Source organism: Babylonia areolata, chromosome 5 (assembly GCF_041734735.1).
Source record: "Babylonia areolata isolate BAREFJ2019XMU chromosome 5, ASM4173473v1, whole genome shotgun sequence".
In the NCBI taxonomy this organism is placed as follows: domain Eukaryota; kingdom Metazoa; phylum Mollusca; class Gastropoda; order Neogastropoda; family Buccinidae; genus Babylonia; species Babylonia areolata.
In genome coordinates, this window is record NC_134880.1 from 13875924 (window position 1) to 13901087 (window position 25164).

Below are 25164 nucleotides of genomic sequence, written 5' to 3' on the forward strand. Positions count from 1 at the left end.
AAAATACTGCCTGTGACATATTTTACCTGTCAGTCCAACGGAATGCACATCAACTTGCAAGCATGCACTTTTGATCAGAGGCTTACCTTGAGTATCTCCTGACATTTCATTGCTGAAGAGGACAACTGCCCCATCACTGGTTTTTTTTTTTTTTTTTTTTTTTTTTCCAAAGTCGAGGTCATTGTCCCAAACGTTTCTTTGCACGAAAATCATGTCATTAGACAAATCTAGGTGATGAGTTGATCGTCACAAAAACTACCAATTCACTATGAACAATGCCACCATCACCGAAAATGCAACCTCCAGGCAGTTTCAGACTATAAAGATCTCAGTGTCTAAGTGTCAGCCACAGACTATAAAGATCTCAGTGTCTAAGTGTCAGCCACAGACTATAAAGATCTCAGTGTCTAAGTGTCAGCCATAGACTATAAAGATCTCAGTGTCTAAGTGTCAACCACAGACTATAAAGATCTCAGTGTCTAAGTGTCAGCCATAGACTATAAAGATCTCAGTGTCTAAGTGTCAGCCACAGACTATAAAGATCTCAGTGTCTAAGTGTCAGCCACAGACTATAAAGATCTCAGTGTCTAAGTGTCAGCCACAGACTATAAAGATCTCAGTGTCTAAGTGTCAGCCATAGACTATAAAGATCTCAGTGTCTAAGTGTCAGCCACAGACTATAAAGATCTCAGTGTCTAGTGTCAGTGCCTGAGTGTCTTAACGTTTCATTACCCAGGACCTTCTGCTCATATGCTATTCAGGAAAGCGTCTGCTTCTTTTCTACCTGAGCGGATCAGTTTGGCCATGCTTCGGACTAGATCCTCCCAAAGAAAACACAAAATGTTTCCGTGGATCAGAGATGTTTAACTTGATTGACTGGAGGAAGCAACGCCATCATCTTTCAAGGCCAAAGTTACGAACAAGAAACCACCCTACCCGCAACAGTGACTTCGAACATACGTGAAGTCATAGCCTCTTTACAAAAAGAAGAAGATAAATCACAACTGTGGACACATCATTTGATTTTTGTCACATCGCACTGGAAATGTAATAAGAGAATATTAAGAAATACAGATCCAAAACATATAAAGAATGGAAAGGTGCCGTTATCCGATGAGAAAGAGAAACACCCGTATTTGCTGGGGAGGATTCAGAGAAGCACTGTCTCCACCCGCCCTTGGAGCAATCCTGCACCACCGTTGGAGGCCTGCACTGTGTTCACGATGGGTGAAGGCACGCACAGGACACTTCATTAAGAATTCAAGGGACATAACTGCTCCCGAACAGAGGCAAAAGAGACCACAGGATGAAACTCGCGACAGCCTAAAAAAGAAGTATCCCCATGGGTATACCAGCCAGTATTTCAGTGACTGCAGAGCCCACCGGCAAAAGACACCACCCTCCAGCTGCTGAGCACACCCCACAGACCAAACCGCCCCTGCCCGCGTACCATGTAGGCTCACGTGTCTTGAGAAGACTCGCTTTTTTGCTGTGTAGTTTTGCCCCCATTAATCCAGAACACTGTCTTGTGTCAATGCAATGAAATATTCATATTGAGCCCAAGTTAAACACGTCAATGGCCATTAAGCATCAGTTTGAGCTTCCACGAGGTGTCAGTGCGTGAGCATCAGCTGTGAAGAAAAAAAACAAAAACAACAACAACAACAAACAAACAAGAGTAGATATCTGACCCAATTAAACGACCTACTGAAATGCCTGATTCACAATCCCAACGGGCTGGTCAGGCCTTCAGTGTCTACCCTAGGTTTGTGTAAAACATTAACATAAAGTGAAACAAATTAATGAAACACACACACACACACACACACACATGCACGCACACACGCGCGCGCGCACACACACACACACACAAAGTAAATAGATTAAACTACACAAAAGCGGAAGATAAGAAGAAGGCAAAGATAATACGGAAAGAAGTGAAGGTGGGAGGGGTGGGGGGGTAGGACAAAGACAGTGCTGTCACCAGGCAAAGAAGGGAGGTGGAGGTGGGGGGGGGTGTAGGACAAAGACAAAGAGACAAAGACAGTGCTGTCACCAGGCAAAGAAGGGAGGTGGAGGTGGGGGGGGAGGGGTAGGACAAAACCTGTGCTGTCACCAGGCAAAGAAGGGAGGTGGAGGTGGGGGGGGGAGGGGTAGGACAAAACCTGTGCTGTCACCAGGCAAAGAAGGGAGGTGGAGGTGGGGGGGGGTGTAGGACAAAGACAAAGACAGTGCTGTCACCAGGCAAAGAAGGGAGGTGGAGGTGGGGTGTGTGTGTAGGACAAAGACAAAGAGACAAAGACAGTGCTGTCACCAGGCAAAGAAGGGAGGTGGAGGTGGGGGGGGAGGGGTAGGACAAAACCTGTGCTGTCACCAGGCAAAGAAGGGAGGTGGAGGTGGGGGTGGTGGTGTAGGACAAAGACAAAGAGACAAAGACAGTGCTGTCACCAGGCAAAGAAGGGAGGTGGAGGTGGGGGGGGTGTAGGACAAAGACAAAGAGACAAAGACAGTGCTGTCACCAGGCAAAGAAGGGAGGTGGAGGTGGGGGGGGGGGTAGGACAAAGACAAAGAGACAAAGACAGTGCTGTCACCAGGCAAAGAAGGAGAGCAGGGCGTTGAAGCGTAGGGTCCTGTGTCGCCACATGTCCAGCGGGGTCAGGTGGCGCGTGCCTTCCAGGCGGAGGGTCTTATCCACACTGCTCTCCTCCTCTCCGTCTGCCCCTCTCTGCCCCTCACCCTCACCCCCTGCGCTCTTGTCCCCGGCTTCAGCGCCGTCCTGTCTGCAGCCTGCAGGGGTTACCTCCTCCTGCCCGCCACTCTCCTGGCTGGCGAACTCGGTTAACTCTTTTCCCCCGCTGTGGCCGTCGGCTGAGGCCGCTCCAACAGTCGTGTTCTCCTCGGGGCTGTCGCTGCCCCCTCCAGGCCCTCCTGCAGCTAGTTCCTCCCGTGCAGCACTGCCGTCTGTGGACCCTGTGGTGACTCCTGTCTCTTCCCGCCCGCTCCTCTGGTCGATGACAAGGCTGACCTCACTGCGCTTCACTGCAACGCGAGGCCCAGGGCACGCAACAATGTGACACAATGAAGGCAGCACTGTCAAGACAGCCAGCCATGTACTCACATGGAATTCACACTGCCCAGACACACATACATACTCATGCATATTGTCCCCCCCCACCCCCACCCCCCAATCACTCCCCTACACCCCTCCACCACAATGTGTATATTACGTTCATATATAGACACGGCTGAAGTGCTGGCCTAGTGACTGGTGACAGTGCCCACCTATGGGCAGAAAGATGAAAGGGTCGAGTTAGTATTGTATTGTATTATTCTTTTTTGTGACAACAGATTTCTCTGTGTGAAAATCGGGCTGCTCTCCCCAGGGAAAGCACGTCGCTACACTGAAAGCGCCACCCATTTTGGGGGGGTATTTTTTCCTGCCTGCAGGTGTTTTTTTTTAATTTGTTTTCCTATCGAAGTGGAATACTACAGAATTTTGCCATAGACAACTCTTTTGTTGCCGTGGGTTCTTTTACGTGCGCTTAGTGCATGTTGTACGTGGGACCTCGGTTTATCGTCTCATCCGAATGACTAGCGTCCAGACCACCATTCAAGGTCTGGTGGAGGGGGAGAAAAATACTAGCGACTGTGCCGGGATTCGAACCAGTGCGCTCAGATTCTCTCGCTTCCTAAGCGGACGCATTACCTCTAGGCCATCACTCCACGTAGTTCTGCACAGACTGATACCTTTTCTCTAATCTCCTCCTCTACATACTGAGTAATGATCTGGATGTAAGTCCTTTGGATGACGACAGATGACCAACCGAGGTCCAACGTGCAACGTGCTTCAAACACAACTCATAGCACTGAAAAAGGATTCGAATGGCAAAATTCTGAAGAAAAAGCCCACCTCGATAGATATACATAATCACACACGTGGATAAAAAACAACAACAAAACAAACCCACGAAAATGTGGTGAAACCGCAAGTTGACATATACCGGTTGACAGCAGCTTGAATTCGTCACACAGAAATGTGTAGATATGCAGATACACACAAAGTACTGATATGTTTCTTTTTAAAGAACAAGCCAAAGAGGTTATGCAATACAGTTAATAATATCAGCATGTACATCGACATTAACCTTACTTCGTAAACCTTCGGACAGGTAAAAGTTGGTATTATCAACTGGAGAAAGACTCATTAAAAATGGTGGGTTGTAAAATAAGACTTTTTTTTTTTAATAAGTGTCGGCATTTCTGACAAAAGGGGTTGTGATTGGTGGAAATGACAGCGGAGGCAAATGCATGACGTAAGAATATGAGTATGATTCAGCAGAAAAACAAAAACGGGCTGAGGTGTGAGTGCAGATCAAGTTGTGGACATCTGGTGCCAGCTGCATTGCTTGGTTCTAACTTTTTGACAGTTACACCTGACAAAATGCCTACGCTGACCGAACTACGCCATTGGTCAGTTCCATACTACACACAGTTAGCAGCGGGTTACGACCATACCAGGTTCTTCCGTCCTGGTGAGGGTCACAGGAGGTCTGGAGAAGAACGAAGGGTATGGAGTGGGGGTGAGAACAAGGCAGTAACAGCAGTAATGACAACATCAACAACAATAACCGAAAGGTCTAGAGTGGGGTGGAAAATGCAGAAGCAGTTTTTGTAACAGTTAAAACAGTAACATAAAGTTCCGAGGAGTCGGTGAAAAAAAACAAAAACGCAACCCAGTAGAAGTAACAATAATAACATGATATCCCTAACTCAATAGGACCCTTTCAAAGGTCTGCAAGACAGCAATCAAAATGTGAATACCCCCCCCCCCACTCCCCTCTCCCCCAACCCATACATTCACCCTCCGGTTTGGCTTACCGGTTTGATCTACTTTCCTGCAGGCCAGGCAAGTAGTTTTAAAGATAGTAAAGATTTCCTCTTCTTCTGCGTTCGTGGGCTGCAACTCCCACGTTCACTCATATGTACACGAGAGGGTTTTTACGTGAACGACCGTTTTTACCCCGCCATGTAGGCAGCCATACTCCGCTTTCGGGGGTGTGCATGTTGGCTATGTTCTTGTTTCCATAACCCACCGAACGCTGACATGGATTACATGATCTTTAACGTGCGTATTTGATCTTCTGCTTGCGCATACAAACGAAGGGGGTTCACTGAGGCACTAGCAGGTCTTTGGCCTCACAATCAGCACAAAGAAGACTGATGCACCAGCCAGCTCCAGGAAAGCCTTACGTTGAACCAAACATCTTCATCAACGGGCAACGACTGAACGCGGTGGACAAGTTCACATACCTGGGCAGTACACTCTCTCGCACAGTTGTCATCGACGACGAGGTGAATGCCAGACTCGCCAAAGCCAGCGCTGCCTTCGGCAGACTCCATAAGAACGTTTGGAACAGGAGAGGCATCACCCTGGAGACGAAGCTCAAAGTATACAAGGCCATAGTTCTCACCACACTGCTCTATGGATGTGAATCATGGACGGTCTACAAACGCCACGCCAAAAAGCTGAACCACTTCCACACCACCAGCCTCAGAAAACTTCTCGGCATAAAGTGGCAAGAGAAGACCCCTGACACAGAGGTGCTCACTCGTGCAAACTTGCCCAGCATCTACACCATCTTGATGCAGCTGCGCTGGGCAGGCCATGTAGTTCGCATGCCAGACCACCGGCTCCCCAAGAAACTGCTGTACGGCGAACTCCAACATGGCAAGCGCTCCCATGGAGGCCAAAAGAAGCGCGTCAAAGACACTCTGAAAGCTTCTCTGAAGGCCTTCAACATCAGCCACGACACATGGGAGCTGAATGCAATGGACAGACCAAAGTGGCGTTCAGCTGTCCACAAAGGCGCCAAATCCTGTGAGGCCAACAGAATCGCTGCAGCAGAGCAACGCAGACAGGCCAGGAAAAGCAGTGCCAGCAAGTCCCCGACAGCCGCCACCATCCCTTGTCCACACTGCGTCAGAACCTTCCGGGCGCGGACTGGCCTGACCAGTCATCTGCGCACCCACAGAGCCCAACCCACCCACCCCCAGGCTGACTAGATGGTCCTCGTCGATCCTGACGGACGAACAGCAGATCTGCACATATGTTGACCTGGGAAATCGTAGAAATCTCCACCCTTTACCCACCAGGCGCCGTCACCGAGATTCGAACCCGGGATCCTCAGATTGAAAGTCCAACGCTTTAACCACTCGGCTATTGCGCCCGTCGTAAAGAATTCAAAATCACGTTCATTTCATACTGCGTTGCAAACCTTTCTCCTCACAACAGGAATTCTCTGAATTAAATCTGGACTCCTCATACCCACCCCCTGCCCTCGTCACATTCTCTACATAACTCAGCAAAAGCGTGCTGATACAGCTGATCCTATTGCCTTGAACCCCTACCCCCTCGCCCCCGCCCCCCTTTCCACACACACATTCAGCCACAGCCGGACCCCCCCCCAACCACCGAGGCCAGTACTTGGATGAAGATCACCAAGGGAGCCGAGGACAGCTGCCGGGTCGTCCAGACTCTGCTGCTGACAGTGGTGAAGCGTGGCCAGCACCTGGCCCAGGAGTTTGTTGTTGGCACGTGCAGCTCGCTTCAGCACGCGCAGCACCTTCTTCTTGCGTCCGTTGGCTGCCAACCAGCGGACAGATTCCTCCATGAAACTGAAACATTAATAAAACACAAATAGTAAAGAGTGGTAACTCTCTCCATTCACAAGGTACACAACTTCAGGTCAGTGCTGCTTACGCTACCGATTCAACTAGCACACAGGTAAATAAAAGGTACATTGGAACAAACCCAGACACTTCCTCAAAAAGGAAGCGCCGGGCCTGTCCTTATACCGATCATTTGACATGTGCACACAGCAGCAAAGACAGAAGAAATGTGCAAACACAAATTAGCTTTTTATTCAAGACTGGCATAGCCTCTTTAATCCTGAACAAGCCGTACAGAACACATGGACAATACAGAACAAACACATGGTTGCCTCGGTGGTTTTTCAACTGGAAATGAACAAACTAGTTAATAAAACTTTAAACACGACCTTCCCGAAAGCCCTGCCGATCGCACAGCACTGGGAAACACGCGACACAAATTCACCGAAATTAACCAACACCAAAGAGCAAAAAGTCACGCTTCGTATTTAATACAAGAACCAAAGGTGAACGCTATGTCCTCTGTGCTGCTCCCCATATCTGGAACAACCTTCCACATCATATCCGTTCATCTGACTCCGTCTGCTCTTCACTAAAAACTCGTCTTTTCAAGACCTGTCTGCAAGCGCTCTCGGTTTTCTAATTACCACAACACCGCCCCATGCAGGCCTACAACTCACTTTGCATGTATAAGAAATGGGGGTGGGGGGGAGGATGGGGGGGCGTATGGTGATGAGAGAGCGGAGAGAGAAAGACAGAGTGGTTCATGTAATGTGTAACTTTTTCTCTCAAAACAGAGCGCCTTGTGTTCTTGAGAGGGATATGGCGCTATACAAATGTAGGCATACATTATTATTAATATTATTATCATTATTATATCATCATCATCATCACCAATAGCAGCAGTAGCATCAATATTATTATTATTATCATTTTTAACTCTGTGAAGCCTGAATTTTTAGGAAAAAAACTATAAGAACAAGAAACAGAAAACCGGGCATGATGACAGTCATACTGCAGGTCATCATCACGAAACGGGTCTCTGCTGCACGGTGCGGCTAATCCACCACGATTATCACCAGAGGTTTAATTAACTAAAACCCAACTGACAGGAATTAGGTCTACATGTATACAGTTATGCACAGTTTTGCACAAAAACAACAACAAAAAAACAAACAAAAAACAACAACCACCCCTCCCCCCCCCAAAAAAAAAAAAAAACCCCACCACATACACGCACAGCCAAGCTGTTTACCAATAAGCAACTCGCATTTCGTGGGTGTGAGAAAATCAGTATCAGTATGAGTAGCTCAAGGAGGCGTCACTGCGTTCGGACAAATCCATATACGCTACAGTAGAGAAGAATACTGAAAGTGCCCAATGAACATGCTTGACGAGGGAGGGAGGGAGGGAGGGAGAGAAAGAGAGACAGAGAGAGAGAGAGAGAGACAGACAGACAGACAGACAGAGACAGAGACATAAAGAGACACAAAGAGAGACAGACACAGACTGAGAGAGAGCGAGAGAGAGAGAGAGGGGGGGGGGGAATGACAGAGACAGAGAAACAGAGAGAGAGAAACAGAGAGAGAGAGAGAGAGAGAGAGAGAGAGAGTAGGACCAAACGAAGCACTCACACCACTTGAAGAAGAACCATGAGAAGCGAGAGGCTGGACAGGGAGAACTGGAGCACGCGCCACGTGTGGTGACGTAACAGATATGCAAATAAGGCCATGCCGCATCCGCCGGCGGACCACCAGAGGGCGATGATGAGGGCGCTGAGAGAGCGGTGCTGCCGGGGGAAGAGTTCAATTCCCAGAGTGGAAATACCCGCCACCACCGCCTGGGGCACACAGTCAGGGACACAGAGTGAGCGGCACACACAGTGAGGGACACAGAGTGAGCGGCACACACAGTGAGGGACACAGAGTGAGGGACACTCAGTGAGGGACATAGAGTGAGGGGTACACAGTGAGGGACACACAGTGAGGGACACACAGTGAGGGGCACACACAGTGAGGGGCACACAGTGAGGGACACACAGTGAGGGGCACACAGTGAGGGACACACAGTGAGGGGCACACAGTGAGGGGCACACACAGTGAGGGACACACACAGTGAGGGACACACACAGTGAGGGGCACACAGTGAGGGACACACAGTGAGGGACACACAGTGAGGGACACACACAGTGAGGGACACAGTGAGGGGCACACAGTGAGGGACACACACAGTGAGGGATACACACAGTGAGGGGCACACAGTGAGGGACACACACAGTGAGGGACACACAGTGAGGGACACACAGTGAGGGGCACACACAGTGAGGGGCACACAGTGAGGGGCACACACAGTGAGGGACACACAGTGAGGGACACACACAGTGAGGGACACACAGTGAGGGGCACACACAGTGAGGGACACACAGTGAGGGGCACACACAGTGAGGGACACACAGTGAGGGACACACAGTGAGGGGCACACACAGTGAGGGACACACAGTGAGGGGCACACACAGTGAGGGACACACAGTGAGGGGCACACACAGTGAGGGACACACAGTGAGGGACACACAGTGAGGGGCACACACAGTGAGGGACACACAGTGAGGGACACACACAGTGAGGGACACACAGTGAGGGACACACACAGTGAGGGGCACACACAGTGAGGGACACACAGTGAGGGACACAGTGAGGTGCACACAGTGAGGGACACACAGTGAGGGGCACACAGTGAGGGATACACACAGTGAGGGATACACACAGTGAGGGGCACACACAGTGAGGGACACACAGTGAGGGACACACAGTGAGGGATACACACAGTGAGGGATACACACAGTGAGGGGCACACACAGTGAGGGACACACAGTGAGGGACACACACAGTGAGGGGCACACAGTGAGGGACACACAGTGAGGGACACACACAGTGAGGGACACACAGTGAGGGACACACACAGTGAGGGACACACAGTGAGGGACACACAGTGAGGGACACACAGTGAGGGACACACACAGTGAGGGACACACACAGTGAGGGGCACACAGTGAGGGACACACACAGTGAGGGACACACAGTGAGGGGCACACACAGTGAGGGGCACACAGTGAGGGGCACACACATGAGGGGCACAGAGTGAGGGACACACGTTTTAAACGTAGATAAAAAAATCTTTGGTGTCCAAGTTAACACACCACTGTAAGAAAAGGAGACCGTGAAGAGTAAGGTAGAAAGGAACGAAAAAGGAAAGCGACCAAATTAAGGTGAGTGTGTGTGTGTGCGTGGGGAGGGGGCGGGGGGAGGGGAGGAAGAGGGAGGGAGAGAATCAAATGTGTTGAAAAAACAGGGAAAAGGATGTTACTCTATGGAGCAACCGACAGTAATGAATCAACAGTCCACCTCCCCTGTGCCTATTTCTTGCTCTGGGACAAAACTAGGGGGGGGGGGGGGGGGGGGGGGGGGGGAAATAATGACTTCCGACTCATTTCGTGGTAGAAAGTCACGTGCCCAATATGTAAATACATGCACCCACCTGCTGACATGCGCCGACCAGAAACTTGAAGACCACAAGAACAGGATAGGATGGGGAAGCTCCAATGGCCATGCCCCCGAGCAGCAGGCCCAGTTGTGAGACAAGCAGTACAGGTTTCCGCCCAAACCTGTCCGATTCATTGGGCAGAACGCAAGTCACGACCACATCTTCAATGTTGCAAGACTTTTAAGTTATAAACTGCTTAAGCTGTAGACTGTCAGTGTGGACAGGAAAAAAACCCATCTGGGTTGGGTTGCACGAGGTGATCTTTGCAGCGCTAAGTTTGCTTAGAGTTAAGAATGTTCCTGAGTATATAGAATTTACCGTCGAGTTAGGGACATTCTTAACGACCGCTTAGAGTTAAGAATGTTCCTAGGTTTACAGAATTTACCGTAGAGTTAGGGACATTCTTAACGACCGCTTAGAGTTAAGAATGTTCCTAAGTATATAGAATTTACCGTGGAGTTAGGAACATTCTTAACGACCGCTTAGAGTTAAGAATGTTCCAGGTATATAGAATTTACCGTAGAGTTAGGGGCATTCTTAACGACCGCTTAGAGTTAAGAATGTTCCTAAGTATATAGAATTTACCGTAGATTTAGGGACATTCTTATCGACCGCTTAGAGGTAAGAATGTTCCTAAGTATATAAAATTTACCGAAGAGTTAGAGACATTTTTAACGACCGCTTAGAGTTAAGAATGTTCCTAAGTATATGGAATTTACCGTGGAGTTAGGGACATTCTTAACGATCGCTTAGAGTTAAGAATGTTCCTAAGTCTATGGAATTTACCATAGAGTTAGGAACATTCTTAACGACCACTTAGAGTTAAGAATGTTCCTAAGTATATAGAATTTACTGTAGAGTTCGGGACATTCTTAACGACCGCTTAGAGTTAAGAATGTTCCTAAGTATATGGAATTTACCGTGGTGTTAGGGACATTTTTAACAACAAGCAAACGAAGCGCTGCGAAGTTAGCTCATGTAACCCACTCCAGGGGCAGGGATTCAAGAACGCTGCTGACTATGAGATCAGCATAATTTTAGGTTTCCATTTTGTGATAAGAAACAATCTAGTGTGCTTACCACCTAACTAGAACTGATACTGTGGTGCTTGCTACTTTATTATCGATCCTTTAAGATATTATAAAATTAATAATAATGTCGGCCAGTTACATTTCGTGTGAACAGGTACTGAACTGCACATAGAAAGGAAATGTGGTCTCTTGGTCTATGGCTTTTTATAAGCAGGAGATGGTGGTATGGTTGTAATACTTCTTAAACTGTGTCTTCCAAGTAAAATGCTAGAAGAACTATTTCCAATTATCTATGTCCTTGGAATATTATCTTTAATTCCAGAGTTGTGCACTCTGACAGAAATAACCCAGTCTGTCACAACTGTACAGTGACTGACTTGTTACAAACATCCCCACCCGTATTGCTGGTGGTAGGTCTACCCTACTGATATTTCATTTTTTTCTGTCATAGAATACAGTTTGATGCAGGTAGATATTTGCTTTCATATGTTTGTGAGCTGCTTTCTGCAGGTGTGTTGCGATACTTTTGTTTCAGAAGGAGCATCTTTGAATCACATTGTCGGCTTCTGAACTGAAAAACGGCCATATTTCCCTCCACCACTTCGCTGTGCAGTTGTGATGACTGAAAATCGTAATTTTCGTTACAGTTTTAAAAGCAAATTACGAAGTTCTTGATATCAATGAAAGCATTTTTCTCTCTTTCATTTTTTTTTTCATTGACATGTTACATTAATATCCAAAGACTTTCTTTCTTTGTGTATGTGACATATCAAGATCGAGAAATTCCTTATTTCCTGTCAGTTTCAGTTTCAAGGGAGTGTCAAAGCGTGCGAACTGATCCATGTACGCTAGACCACAACTGCTGTGAAAATAAAGAAGAAGAAAAAGAAAGAGAACAAAAAGAAGAAAAAAAGAAGAAAACATAACATAATAAACAGACGGCTGTATCCACATTTCCTCTGTGTGACTGGCGGAGTGAACGCTCTCGCCGTGTTTCACATGAACACTACTCATTCCGTCTGGAGGGGAAAACTGGAGGAAGGAGGCAGAATGGTCCGTGAGGGTGTGGGTTCCAATCCCGCTCTCGCCATTTCTCCCGAGTTTGACTGGAAAATCAAACAGCGCCAAGTCATTCGGATGAGACGATAAACTGAGGTTCTGTGTGCAGCATGCACCTGGCGCACTAAAAAAAACACAAAAACCCATGGTAACCAGAGTGTTGTCCTCTGGCCAAATTCTGGAGGAGAAATCCACTCTGATAGGTACACACACACACACACACACACACACACACATATATATATATATATATATATATACATATATGCATGCACTCGAGGCCTGAGTAAGCGCGTTGGGTTAAGCTGCTGGTCAGGCATCTGCCTAGCAGATGTGGTGTAGCGTATATGGATTTGTCCGAGCGCAGTGACGCCTCCTTGAGAAACAAACTGAAACTGAGGGGGACCCCGCCACACTGACCTGTCTGATATGATGGAGGATCCAAAGTCTTTAAACCCCTGACCCCGCCACACTGACCTGTCTGATATGATGGAGGATCCAAAGGCTCCAAACCCCTGACCCCGCCACACTGACCTGTCTGATATGATGGAGGATCCAAAGGCTCCAAACCCCTGACCCACCACGAGGATGGTCTGAGAGAGGCTGACCAGCACGTAACGGTCACACACCAAACCGAACTGCAACGAATAATGCAGAGCCACTGCCATTCACACGACGTAATTAAAACAGTACACCCATTGGTCAAGTCACTCGTCGTCGGTCTCCTGATTTTTGTTACATTTTTTATCTTAACATTTACTGATGCAATATCAAGGCATCTGTAAAACTTCGAAAGGGATGCTGCACTGAAAACTCCACAAGCAGCTGCACTGTATGAACTGACCAAGCTTTCTGACGGCAAATGTTTTCTGGTCAACCATGCTGCACGTTTTCCACGTGCTTATTGCGGTTCCTGTCGAAACAAACACAAGGAACTCCAGCAAAATGTGCAGCACGGTGGGCCACCAGCGAATGACACGCTTTACTTTGCCCGGAAGAGCAAACTCCAGCATACTGATCTACGTCTTGATGGCGCACACGCACGCGCGCGCTGATAGGGCTGCAAGAAAAGGTGCAAAATACGAATAGGGAACCATAGAACTTTATGTTCCTCTGTCTGTATTGGAGGGTTACCGATTCCTAGAACCAGCATCGTGGAGCAAAGGCAGCGAAGTATACCAACAAAATAGTAAAATCTCAAATGATACTGTAATAAATATTCATAAACTGGAAACTATCAATATATCAATTACATACAGTCATTCAGTCAGATTCATGCATTATTGAACAGGATAAAGCTGAACGCTTTTGTGACTAAATTCAGTAAAGATGTAAAATGCATATTTATTATGTGAAGAACTTATCTCTAGCAGACACGTAATATTTGAATGTTAGAGGTTGAAACACACACACACACACACACACACACACACACACACACACACATGCTTAGGCACACGTAGTGCTTTTGGGGGCAAAAAACTGAAACAAACGAACGCACAACTTAACAAACAAACATGTTCAACAAAACACCACAGTTAAACTCCATGATCCCCACCAAACTGACTATGAATATTTTACAAAGGCACATTAGCGCCGTCCGAATGCAACAACACTAACGTTTTAGTCATGGGATGTGACTGGAGCAGGGGGTGAGGGTCACAGGTGGGGGGTGGGGGGTCACAGGGGGGGGGAGAGAGGGAGGAAGTGGAAACAGCACGAGATAACAGACCTGTTCTTGACGTAAATGTCTCACAATGTCACCCACATCATTGGGGTTGCAGAAGAAATTGAAGGGGGGGGGGAGGGGGGGGGGGGGGGGGGGGGGGTGAAGAAAGAAAAAAAACCCAAACAAACAAACCCGACATAAAAGACGATTAAGGAAGAAAAACAAACAAACAAACAAACAGTTCATGTCCAGTATGTCTTGATAAATAATCAAAGCACTGGAGTTTGTTCTCGACGACTCGGAATCCTAATCCCCATTCCCCTCCCGGCCGGAACCAGCCCGGCTAGTGTGTTCAAAGCTTTCCATTTAATTCTTGGAAAAAAAACAACAAAAAAAACCCAACAACAACAGCAACAACATTCAGATGTTTAAGGGTTTCTGCACGTGCGTTGATGTTGATTCTTGAGCAAGTTCTTTCTTCGGAGACTGTCCATGGTTTCACAGTGATCTCTAGTTCTTCTGGAGCACACACACACACACACACACACACACACACACAGACAAGACACACGCAGACAGACAGACAGACACACACACACACATACATACAGAGACAAGACACAGACACACACACAGACACACAGACACACACACACACACACACACACACACTACACACACACACCATACCTCTGACATGAAAGACGCATAGATGTCCCTTTCGTACTCATAGCCGTACACACACTCAAGAGTCTGGCTGATGTCATTGCTGACGTTATTGGTGACGATGATGTTGCACTTTCCGTAACTGACATCTGACGTCGCTGTGACGCCAGGGAGGTCTGGGAGACCGGAAGTGACGTTGGGCTCGGCACATCGGTAAGGAACGTCTTGTCCTGCACGACAGTCGGCCTCGTTGGTGACGTGCATTACGTCAGGAGATACACAAATGACATGGTTTGGATAAGGAACTGTCCAAAACATCCAGAACATTGCCGTCATATTGCTATGTAAGTCACCTAAACGTTGTCCAAAAGTTCCAGAACATTCCTGTCTCATAGCTCTGTAAGTCACCTGAACGTTGTCCTACAGATCCAGAACAGTACCGTCACATAGCTCTGTAAGTCACCTAAACGTTGTCCTAAAGATCCAGAACAGTACCGTCACATAGCTCTGTAAGTCACCTAAACGTTGTCCTAAAGATCCAGAACAGAGCCGTCACATAGCTCTGTAAGTCACCTAAACGTTGTCCTAAAGATCCAGAACAGTTCCGTCACATAGCTCTGTAAGTCACCTAAACGTTATCCTAAAGATCCAGAACAGTGCCGTCACATAGCTCTGTAAGTCACCTAAACGTTGTCCTAAAGATCCAGAACAGAGCCGTCACATAGCTCTGTAAGTCACCTAAACGTTGTCCTAAAGATCCAGAACAGTGCCGTCACATAGCTCTGTAAGTCACCTAAACGTTGTCCTAAAGATCCAGAAAAATGCCGTCACATAGCTCTGTAAGTCACCTAAACGTTGTCCTAAAGATCCAGAACAGTGCCGTGACATAGCTTTTAAGTCACCTAAACGTTGTCCTAAAGATCCAGAACAGTACCGTCACATTGCTCTGTAAGTCACCTAAACGTTGTCCTAAAGATCCAGAACAGAGCCGTCACATAGTTCTGTAAGTCACCTAAACGTTATCCTAAAGATCCAGAACAGTACCGTCATATTGCTCTGTAAGTCACCTAAACGTTATCCTAAAGATCCAGAACAGTACCGTCACATTGCTCTGTAAGTTACCTAAACGTTATCCTAAAGATCCAGAACAGAGCCGTCACATAGCTCTGTAAGTCACCTAAACGTTATCCTAAAGATCCAGAAAAATGCCGTCACATAGCTCTGTAAGTCACCTAAACGTTATCCTAAAGATCCAGAACAGAGCCGTCACATAGCTCTGTAAGTCACCTAAACGTTGTCCTAAAGATCCAGAACAGTGCCGTCACATAGCTCTTAAGTCACCTAAACGTTGTCCTACAGATCCAGAACAGAGCCGTCACATAGCTCTGTAAGTCACCTAAACGTTGTCCTACAGATCCAGAACAGTACCGTCACATTGCTCTGTAAGTCACCTGAACGTTGTCCTAAAGATCCAGAACAGTACCGTCACATTGCTCTGTAAGTCACCTAAACGTTATTCTAAAGATCCAGAACAGAGCCGTCACATAGCTCTGTAAGTCACCTAAACGTTATCCTAAAGATCCAGAAAAATGCCGTCACATAGCTCTGTAAGTCACCTAAACGTTATCCTAAAGATCCAGAACAGAGCCGTCACATAGCTCTGTAAGTCACCTAAACGTTATCCTAAAAATCCAGAACAGTGCCGTCACATTGCTCTGTAAGTCACCTAAACGTTATCCTAAAGATCCAGAACAGTGCCGTCACATAGCTCTGTAAGTCACCTAAACGTTGTCCTAAAGATCCAGAACAGAGCCGTCACATAGCTCTGTAAGTCACCTAAACGTTGTCCTAAAGATCCAGAACAGAGCCGTCACATAGCTCTGTAAGTCACCTAAACGTTGTCCTAAAGATCCGGAACAGTGCCATCACATAGCTCTGTAAGTCACCTAAACGTTGTCCTAAAGATCCGGAACAGTGCCATCACATAGCTCTGTAAGTCACCTAAACGTTATCCTAAAGATCCAGAACAGAGCCGTCACATAGCTCTGTAAGTCACCTAAACGTTGTCCTAAAGATCCAGAACAGTGCCGTCACATAGCTCTGTAAGTCACCTAAACGTGAACACGTCACGTCTCTTCACTGGCTACCTGTTCCATACAGAATCAGCTACAAACTCGCTTTTATTCATCATTTTGTGCTTTTCAGCTGTTTCTGGCACTGACCCAAAATATCTTACAGATATCAACCACATAATTATATATCCCATTCCGTCAGCTCTGTTCTTTCCTGATACTCGCATGCTTCTCGTCTCAAATGTCAGAAAAAAGTCCTTTCGACAGCGTTCTTTCACTTTTTCATGGGCCAATCTGTTTGTAACAATACTCATCGCAGATCAGGCACTCTTCTTTTTGCACTTCAAATAGCTATGTCCTGAAAACACACTTAAAAAAAAGAAAAGAAAAAAAAAGAACCCTCCCTCCCCCCGCCGCACCTCTTCATTGTGTGTGTGTGTGTGTGTGTGTGTGTGTGTGTGTGTGTGTGTGTGTGTGTGTGCGCGCGTGTTCGTTCATGCGTGTGTGTGTGTGTGTTACAAAAATAGGTAAGTAGGCACACACACATACACGCACACACACACGCACACACCTACACACACACACACCTTATAAAAAGGATGTTGAAGACCTCATTCTTGAAGCATACTTCACCATCAAAACTGATCTTAATCTGCGGAAGTGAACTGTAATGTATATTCCGCCATTTTCATATTTGCTGGTTGAAATTTGATGTGTTTGACGTCCTTGTCATGTAAATCCTGTTTTGTTGTTGCTGTTGTTGTGCTGTTGTCAGTATCCTTGTTGATATATAGATAGATAGATAGATAGATAGATAGATAGATAGATATAAGAACTCTCCTTGACTTGTTAGGTAGTTCTTGGAGTGTCTCCCTCGTGGAAATTATCACCACCAACCCCTCGGCCACCTCCTCAAACGCCTCCACCCCCCACCTCCCAAACCTCTGCAATGGACCGCTGGCGAGTTCTCCGGCCGTCTTGAATCTTGCGCATGCGCATCTTTTACTCGAAATTCGAGCATTGCCAAAGGCGATCGACATTGACAAAAGCAGCAAACATGTGCTGTCTTCCATTTCTACTGTTGATAGCCTCCTCCGCTACAACCAAACTCTGGTCAATGAAGTGCCATCGTATACACACACAAAAAGAGGGGTAAAAAAAAAAAAATCGGAAAAAGAAGGCTGGTGTTTCTCACGTTCTGCCATTTCGATCGCCTTTGTTGCTCGAAATTTCAGACAACCAATCAACTTCGAGAGCACATATCATTTGACGCGCCTCTATAAGTCATGTAAGCACGGAACACTTCAGCGGTCTATTATCCAACACTTACCAATGAAGATGATGTCGAAGAGCTGGTTCTGCGCACACATGCCGCCCATGGCGACGAGCATCATCTGCCACAGCTGGAAGCGTCCCCTGGGGCCCAGGTAGTTGAGCACAGGGTCAATGTCCAGCACGCGGGTCATGATGCCACGCTGACTGCACCTCCACAGATCCCTGGCCTGCAACCTGTGTTGTCCTTCCTTCCTTCCTTCCTCCCTCAAAGATCCCTGGCCTGCAACCTATATCATCCTTCCTTCCTTCCTCCACAGATCCCTGGCCTGCAACCTATATCATCCTTCCTTCCTTTCTTCCTTCCTTCCTTCTTACCTCCACAAATCCCTGGCCTACAACCTGTATCGTCCTTCCTTCCTTCCTTCCTTCCTTCCTTCCTTCCTACCTCCACAGATCCCTGGCCTACAACCTGTATCGTCCTTCCTTCCTTCCTTCCTTCCTTTCTTCCTTCCTTCCTACCTCCACAAATCCCTGGCCTACAACCTGTATCGTCCTTCCTTCCTTCCTTTCTTTCTTCCTTCCTTCCTTCTTACCTCCACAGATCCCTGGCCTACAACCCGTATCGTCCTTCCTTCCTTCCGTCCTTCCTTCCTCCCTACCTCCACAGATCCCTGGCCTGCAACCTATATCATCCTCCCTTCCTTCCTCCATAGATCCCTGGCCTACAACCTGTATCGTCCTTCCTTCCTTCCTTCCTATCTCCACAGATCCCTGGCCTACAACCTGTATCGTCCTTCCTTCCTTCCTACCTCCACAGATCCCTGGCCTGCAACCTGTATCGTCCTTCCTTCCTTCCTTCCTACCTCCACAGATCCCTGGCCTACAACCTGTAACGTCCTTCCTTCCTTTCTTCCTACCTCCACAGATCCCTGACCTGCAACCTGTAACGTCTTTCCTTCCTTCCTTCCTTCCTTCCTTCCTACCTCCACAGATCCCTGGCCTACAACCTGTATCGTCCTTCCTTCCTTTCTTCCTTCCTTCTTACCTCCACAGATCCCTGACCTGCAACCTGTAACGTCCTTCCTTCCTTTCTTCCTTCCTTCTTACCTCCACAGATCCCTGACCTGCAACCTGTAACGTCCTTCCTTCCTTTCTTCCTTCCTTCTTACCTCCACAGATCCCTGACCTGCAACCTGTAACGTCCTTCCTTCCTTTCTTCCTTCCTTCTTACCTCCACAGATCCCTGGCCTACAACCTGTAACGTCCTTCCTTCCTTTCTTCTTTCCTTCCTTCCTACCTCCACAAACCCTTGGCCTGCAACCTGTGTTGTCTGGAACCAATGGACTGGTTGACGGTGTTCTTGTTTCGTTTGACAGAGTAAGCCCCACTTCTCAACTATCGAATCCAAACCAGAAAAAACCCAAAGATTATAAAGAAAGAAACAAACAACAACAACTTCACTAAGTTGGTGAGTCACCGAGGAACACTGTATCTGTCCTGCCAACACATTGGATGCACGTTGTTAAGTTTAATGGGCCACCTGTCACTGCCAGCAACGAACCTACCCTGTCCTCACTAAACTTCGGTCGGCGCCGAGGCCTGGCCTTCAACACTGCTTTATAATAAGTAATTGTGTGTGTGTGTGTGTGTGTGTGTGTGTGTGTGTGTGTGTGTGTGTGTGTGTGTGTGTGTGTGTGTGTGCGTGTGTGTGTGTGTGTGTGTGTGTGTGTGTGTGTGTGTGTGTGAGAGAGAGAGAGAGAGAGAGTGTATGTGTGTGTATGTGCGTGTGTGCACGCGCACGCGCACATGCGTGTACTATCATTGTGCGTAAACATCACCAAGGGTGTATTTGCAGAGAAACGAAACGAAACGAAACGAAACGAAATGTCTTATTCAAATAAAGGCAGAAGCCCCTCACTGAAGGAACGTGGCACGCATTATACAAAGAAACATAGGAATTATGTCTTACACAGCAATTGCAAAAGACCACAATATGTCGACACTCAACCTCTTCTAAGATTTGTTAGTAATCATTAACCCTTTCACCGCCAGCCAATTTAGAGTACAAAATTCCCGTGTGGTATAAACACAGAAAAGACAGTAGCTAAGAATAGCTGGGGATTCCCCCTGCGATGTATAGAAAATATGGCTTATCCTATCACCGAACATTAAGAGCAGTAGGTTCATGGATAACAGATCAATGAATGGTCACCTTTCAGTGACATGGGTCCTCTACCACGCCTGTGCATAAATGCGAGCTTGGCGTTGAAAGGGTTAAGGGAAGTCTCAGATCTAGATGACAACAACAACGTTAAGTATGAAGGCTGTGATGATACCCATGTTCATGATCAGCTATGGCCTTAAAAAATCTGTATTAAAACACATATGTAAAAATAGAAAAGACAGCAAATAAGGAGACAGGTAACAGGGGTTAAAACATCTACCAGAAAAGTTGACTCAGTCCTGAAGTGGCGACCACCCTGGAGGCGAGGGTTCGAACCTGCTGAGGACCAGGGGGAAAAAAGAAGAAAAGGCGGCAATACAAGGGCATCCAGGAGTCATGACCTGGGTGCGGCCCGGCCCCCTTACAGTGTAAGGAGTTAACGGCCGAAACACTTGACTGAGGGTGGGGGGCGTGGGGGGGAAGGGGGGGGGGGGGGGCTTCTTCTCTGAAGACCTTGTACTGTCCAGCTCTCCCTCGAGTTTCTTATCACAGGGTCATGGACAGTGGGGAAGAGAGAGAGAGAGAGAGAGAGAGAGAGAGAGAGAGAGAGAGAGAGAGAGAGAGAGAGGCTTTTTTGACGCTTAGATGTTTTACTGTCATTGACTGTATAGTCCTTGTGACAGGGGGATACAAATACAATTTCAAGAGATATAAGATCGAATGAACAAACAAAATGTAAATCAATATTCTGAACACATGCACAATTAGCGCAAACACAAAAAATCAGACCAACATGAAGCACCTGTCAGTTCGACCATCCATTATGAACTGTCTTACATACACATATTCATGCGTATGTATCACATTATCAACAAATGACATATCCTATAATAGTTGAGTTTTTTTCTGATGGTGAATAATAAGTCACAATGTACACACACACACACACACACACACACACACACACACACACACACACACACACAGAGAGAGAGAGAGAGAGAGAGAGAGAGAGAGAGAGAGAGAGAGAGAGAAAGATGAGCAAGTTATTTTCGAGGATAATTGCTAAGCACTGGCAGAGACACAAGCACGGTAACTGTCAGCAGAATACATAGGGAAAAGAAACATAAAGAACACACACACACACACGCGCGCGCGCGCTCACACACGCACGCACGCACGCATACATATACATACATACGCACGAGAGAGAGAGAGAGAGAGAGAGAGAGAGAGACAGAGAGAGAGACAGAGAGACAGAGAGCCAAAGAGAGAGAGGAGAGAGAGAGAGAGAGAGAGAGAGAGAGAGAGAGAGAGAGAGAGAGAGGAGAGCAGATATAACACCGACAGAAAAAAAAAGACCGTACGGATTGAGAGGTCATTCTCAAATCAAACTTGTGAAGTAATTCACAACAACCATTACTGTACCTTTCGCTGTGATCAAGCAAACCGTTCGTGACAATGCTGTCGGCCTTCTGTGCAAAAGCTTGAAGCCACACGTAGGTTTTCGTCTCCACTGATCCACTGCCTTTTAACTCTCTCCATACGAACGGCGAAAGAGACGACGTTAACAGCGTTTCACCCCAATTACCATCATCAAAATATTGCAAGCGGGAGGCTCTTATACTGAAGAGGTGAATGTTGACAAAGAATACCACAATTCTGACGACGGAAGCTAAAGGTTGGGTCATTCAGACACCCACTGGACATCCGAGGGGTCTGTGTAGAGGAGAAGAGAGGACTGGCCGTACTGAGTGAGTTAACTCTCTCCATACGAACGGCGAAAGAGACGACGTTAACAGCGTTTCACCCCAATTACCATCATCAAAATATTGCAAGCGGGAGGCTCTTATACTGAAGAGGTGAATGTTGACAAAGAATACCACAATTCTGACGACGGAAGCTAAAGGTTGGGTCATTCAGACACCCACTGGACATCCGAGGGGTTTGTGTAGAGGAGAAAAGAAGACTGGCCGTACTGAGTTAAACCGAATGCCACGCCGTGCAGTGGCCGAATGATATGAGCACTGCATGGATTCCTGTCCCAAGTTCCCTCCTTGTGTTTCATCCACGGTTTGGGCGCAGCTCAGTGGTGGGTAAAGAGTGGATATCTTTACAATGCCTGTGTCCGTGGAAAAGATGGAAATGTCTATCACATACTTACTTGTCCAGAATTCAATAAACAAGACAACTGGTCTTTCCAAAACTAGTTTTCACCAAACTCACATTTGTCCTTTGGAGATGTTTTGAATAGTTATTTATTATTTAAAAAAAAAATCTGAATGTTTGAATCAAAGTCCAGTTGGTATCTACATTCACTTGATCACGGTTGGTTTATTATCATTATGTTATTATGATAACTAGCATGCTTTATACTGTTATAGGGATGTTTAATTCATTGCTGACGGGCGCAGTAGCCAAGAGGTTTAAGCGTTGGACTTTCAATCTGAGGGTCCCGGGTTCGAATCACGGTAACGGCGCCTGGTGGGTAAAGGGTGGAGATTTTTCCGATCTCCCAGGTCAACACATGTGCAGACCTGCTAGTGACTGAACCCCCTTCGTTGTATACGCACGCAGAAGATCAAATACGCACGTTAAAGATCCTGTAACCCATGTCAGTGTTCGGTGGGTTATGGAGACACGAAAATACCCAGCATGCATGAACCACGACAGAGTCATCGGCAAGTTGATGTTGGTCGTGTAACGGAAAAAAGAAGAAGAAGAAGAATTGCTATAACTCATTTTATAATTCACTGTTAATCATTCCAGTCCTTTGTAGCTCTTCCTTTCCCACGACTCTGTCACTTCTGTCATCCTACCACCTTTCCCCATGTAACCCCTCCCGCATCTCCCAAGCGCACGTACACTTTTTTGTGTGGTCTGATATCACTTAACAGTGACAAGACGCAAAACTAAAGAAAGAAGAAGAAGAAAAGAGTAGAGATTTTTCCCATCTGCCAGGTCAACATAATTATGTGCCTGAACCCCTTTCGTGTGTGTGTGTACACGCATGCAGAAGATTAAATACTCACGTTTAAGATCTTCAGTGAAATTCATGTCAGCGTTCGGTCGGTTATGAAAAAAAAAAGAACCAGAACATACCCAGCATGCATGCACCGAAAACAGAGCACGGCTGCCCTCATGACGTGGTAAAGACAGTCATGCATCTTAAAAAGCCCAATCGTAGATATAGGTATACATACGATGGAGTGAAAGTTACAGCCCACGAACAGAGAAGAAGAAGAAATGTATAGCATTCTCTGATTAGAATTATTCGATCAAAGTAAACAACTTATGGGGAAATACGTGGTCTTAGCGCCGTATCGGAGGCAAGTGTCAAATAAGAAACATTGACCTGTATTTCAGGGTTTGACTGTTGCAGGCCAATACGGCAGGAAAAAAAAAAAAAAAAACTGGATAAAGAGAACATCACCATGCACAGTGAATATTCAACAAAATCAGCGGGAAGGTCGTGAGATGACGACGATGCATTCGTGACGATGCATAACATGAAGGCTACGGCTAGCGTTCTAGCTGTTAAGGTTTCACCGCGTGAAAAAACACACAAGACCTTTGACTGTGTGAGAAAGGCTTCGCAGTGTTCTGTATCTTTTTCTGTTTGTTTGTGTCGCGCCCCGACCCTCCTGGGATGGGACCTACCTTCCCACACAGAAGGAATCAGGAACTTGAAAGGGTAAATAAAGTTTTATTACACGACAAACAATTGCAAATACAAACAAATGACAATAAAGAAAACCCCCAAACAAAAAGTATACTGTCACAAAACTATGGCATACAGCCCTCATGCAATCAAAGCACACACATGCACGCGCACACACACATACACACACATACTCATGATCACACACACACACACACAAACTTGGATCCCGAGTGATGACTAATGATGAAAGTCGATTTCCCTTTTGAGAACGTGAGGGAAAGAAGGGGAGGGGACAAACACAAATCTTGTCCTCTCCCACCTACCCCTACCGCAAACGGTGAGCGGCACTGTTGTGGGGGCTGGCGGAAAAGCTGGAGAGATGAAGTTCGACACAAGATGATAAACGACGATGCTGCGACGAAGGTCGACGAGGGACGACGATGAGAAGATGGACGAACGGGTGATGTTCGGGAAGGGTCAAAGGACGCAACTGGGCTGGGAAAAGGGAAACAAGGGAAATGGGACGAAAGGGAATAGCTGGGCTGTAATGTCCACACTCAACCCAGGACGATATTGGAGTCTGGCGAAGGGACGCTGCCAGTCTGCCGTCACAGCGGACTCAGGCGGGAAAGGGAGATACCAAGAACAGGAACAGGCATGGAACAACTTGTTCCCCTGGTGGACTTGGCTAGTCAGAAAAACCCGACCTCAACACACACAGGTGTTATACACAACTGGGCAATACATATTGCCACACCCAGAACATCCACATGGATGTTACTCTTGAGAGCTCTACCGCGCGTCTGCCTTCCAAAAACCAGTTTTAAAAATTCAACTGATGCTGCCCTGAGTACAGCTTAATGGAAAAATAAAAACCCAGCACGTGAAAACCCAAGAAATGACACTATATGAAACTCAAGCACACATAAACAACAGGCGTTCGAAGTTTATACATTATACAAATCCATCCCCACACAGGCACACGAAATAGGAAAAGGATCAAAAGGTAAAAAATGTAATCCATCTAGCTCGCGACAGTTTGTGAAATGTCAGTAGTGGACAAGGGTGTGTGACAGGCTATTCAATGTTTTACAATGTTGATGTCAGCTTGTGTGGTGGTGGGGGTAGCGTGTGAATGTGTGTGTGTGTGTGTGTGTGTGTGTGTCTGTGCATGCATGCGTACGTGCGTGCGTGCGTACAGTGTGTGTGTGTGTGTGTGTGTGTATCGGTGCCGTGTGTGTATGCGCGCATGTGTATGTGTGTGTGTGTGTGTATGTACACCTGTATAAGTGTGAGGATGGTGTGTGTGGATATGTATGCGTGTATGTGTGCACGCATCTGTATATGTATGTGAT

General features: G+C 46.9%; 1 protein-coding gene across 4 annotated transcripts in view; it reads right to left on the minus strand.

Moving 5' to 3' along the window:
• LOC143281955 (organic anion transporter 3-like) overlaps positions 1-24781 on the minus strand; it is a 38696-nt gene extending 13915 nt beyond the window's left edge. Inside the window, exons 1-9 of one of the 4 annotated variants that reach the window (XM_076587281.1) lie at positions 21574-22948; positions 19279-19376; positions 18037-18268; positions 14659-14864; positions 12834-12937; positions 10204-10330; positions 8304-8509; positions 6485-6675; positions 2592-3039 (exon numbers count right to left, since the gene is read on the minus strand). In XM_076587281.1, coding sequence (XP_076443396.1) covers positions 2592-3039; positions 6485-6675; positions 8304-8509; positions 10204-10330; positions 12834-12937; positions 14659-14864; positions 18037-18172 — 1418 coding nt within the window. In that variant the 5' untranslated portion in view covers positions 18173-18268; positions 19279-19376; positions 21574-22948. Of the gene's footprint in view, positions 1-2591; positions 3040-6484; positions 6676-8303; positions 8510-10203; positions 10331-12833; positions 12938-14658; positions 14865-18036; positions 18291-19278; positions 19377-21573; positions 22949-24132 lie in introns of those variants that run through there. The other 3 variants (XM_076587284.1, XM_076587280.1, XM_076587283.1) reach the window with 3 other exon arrangements.
• Positions 24782-25164: the final 383 nt, after the last annotated feature.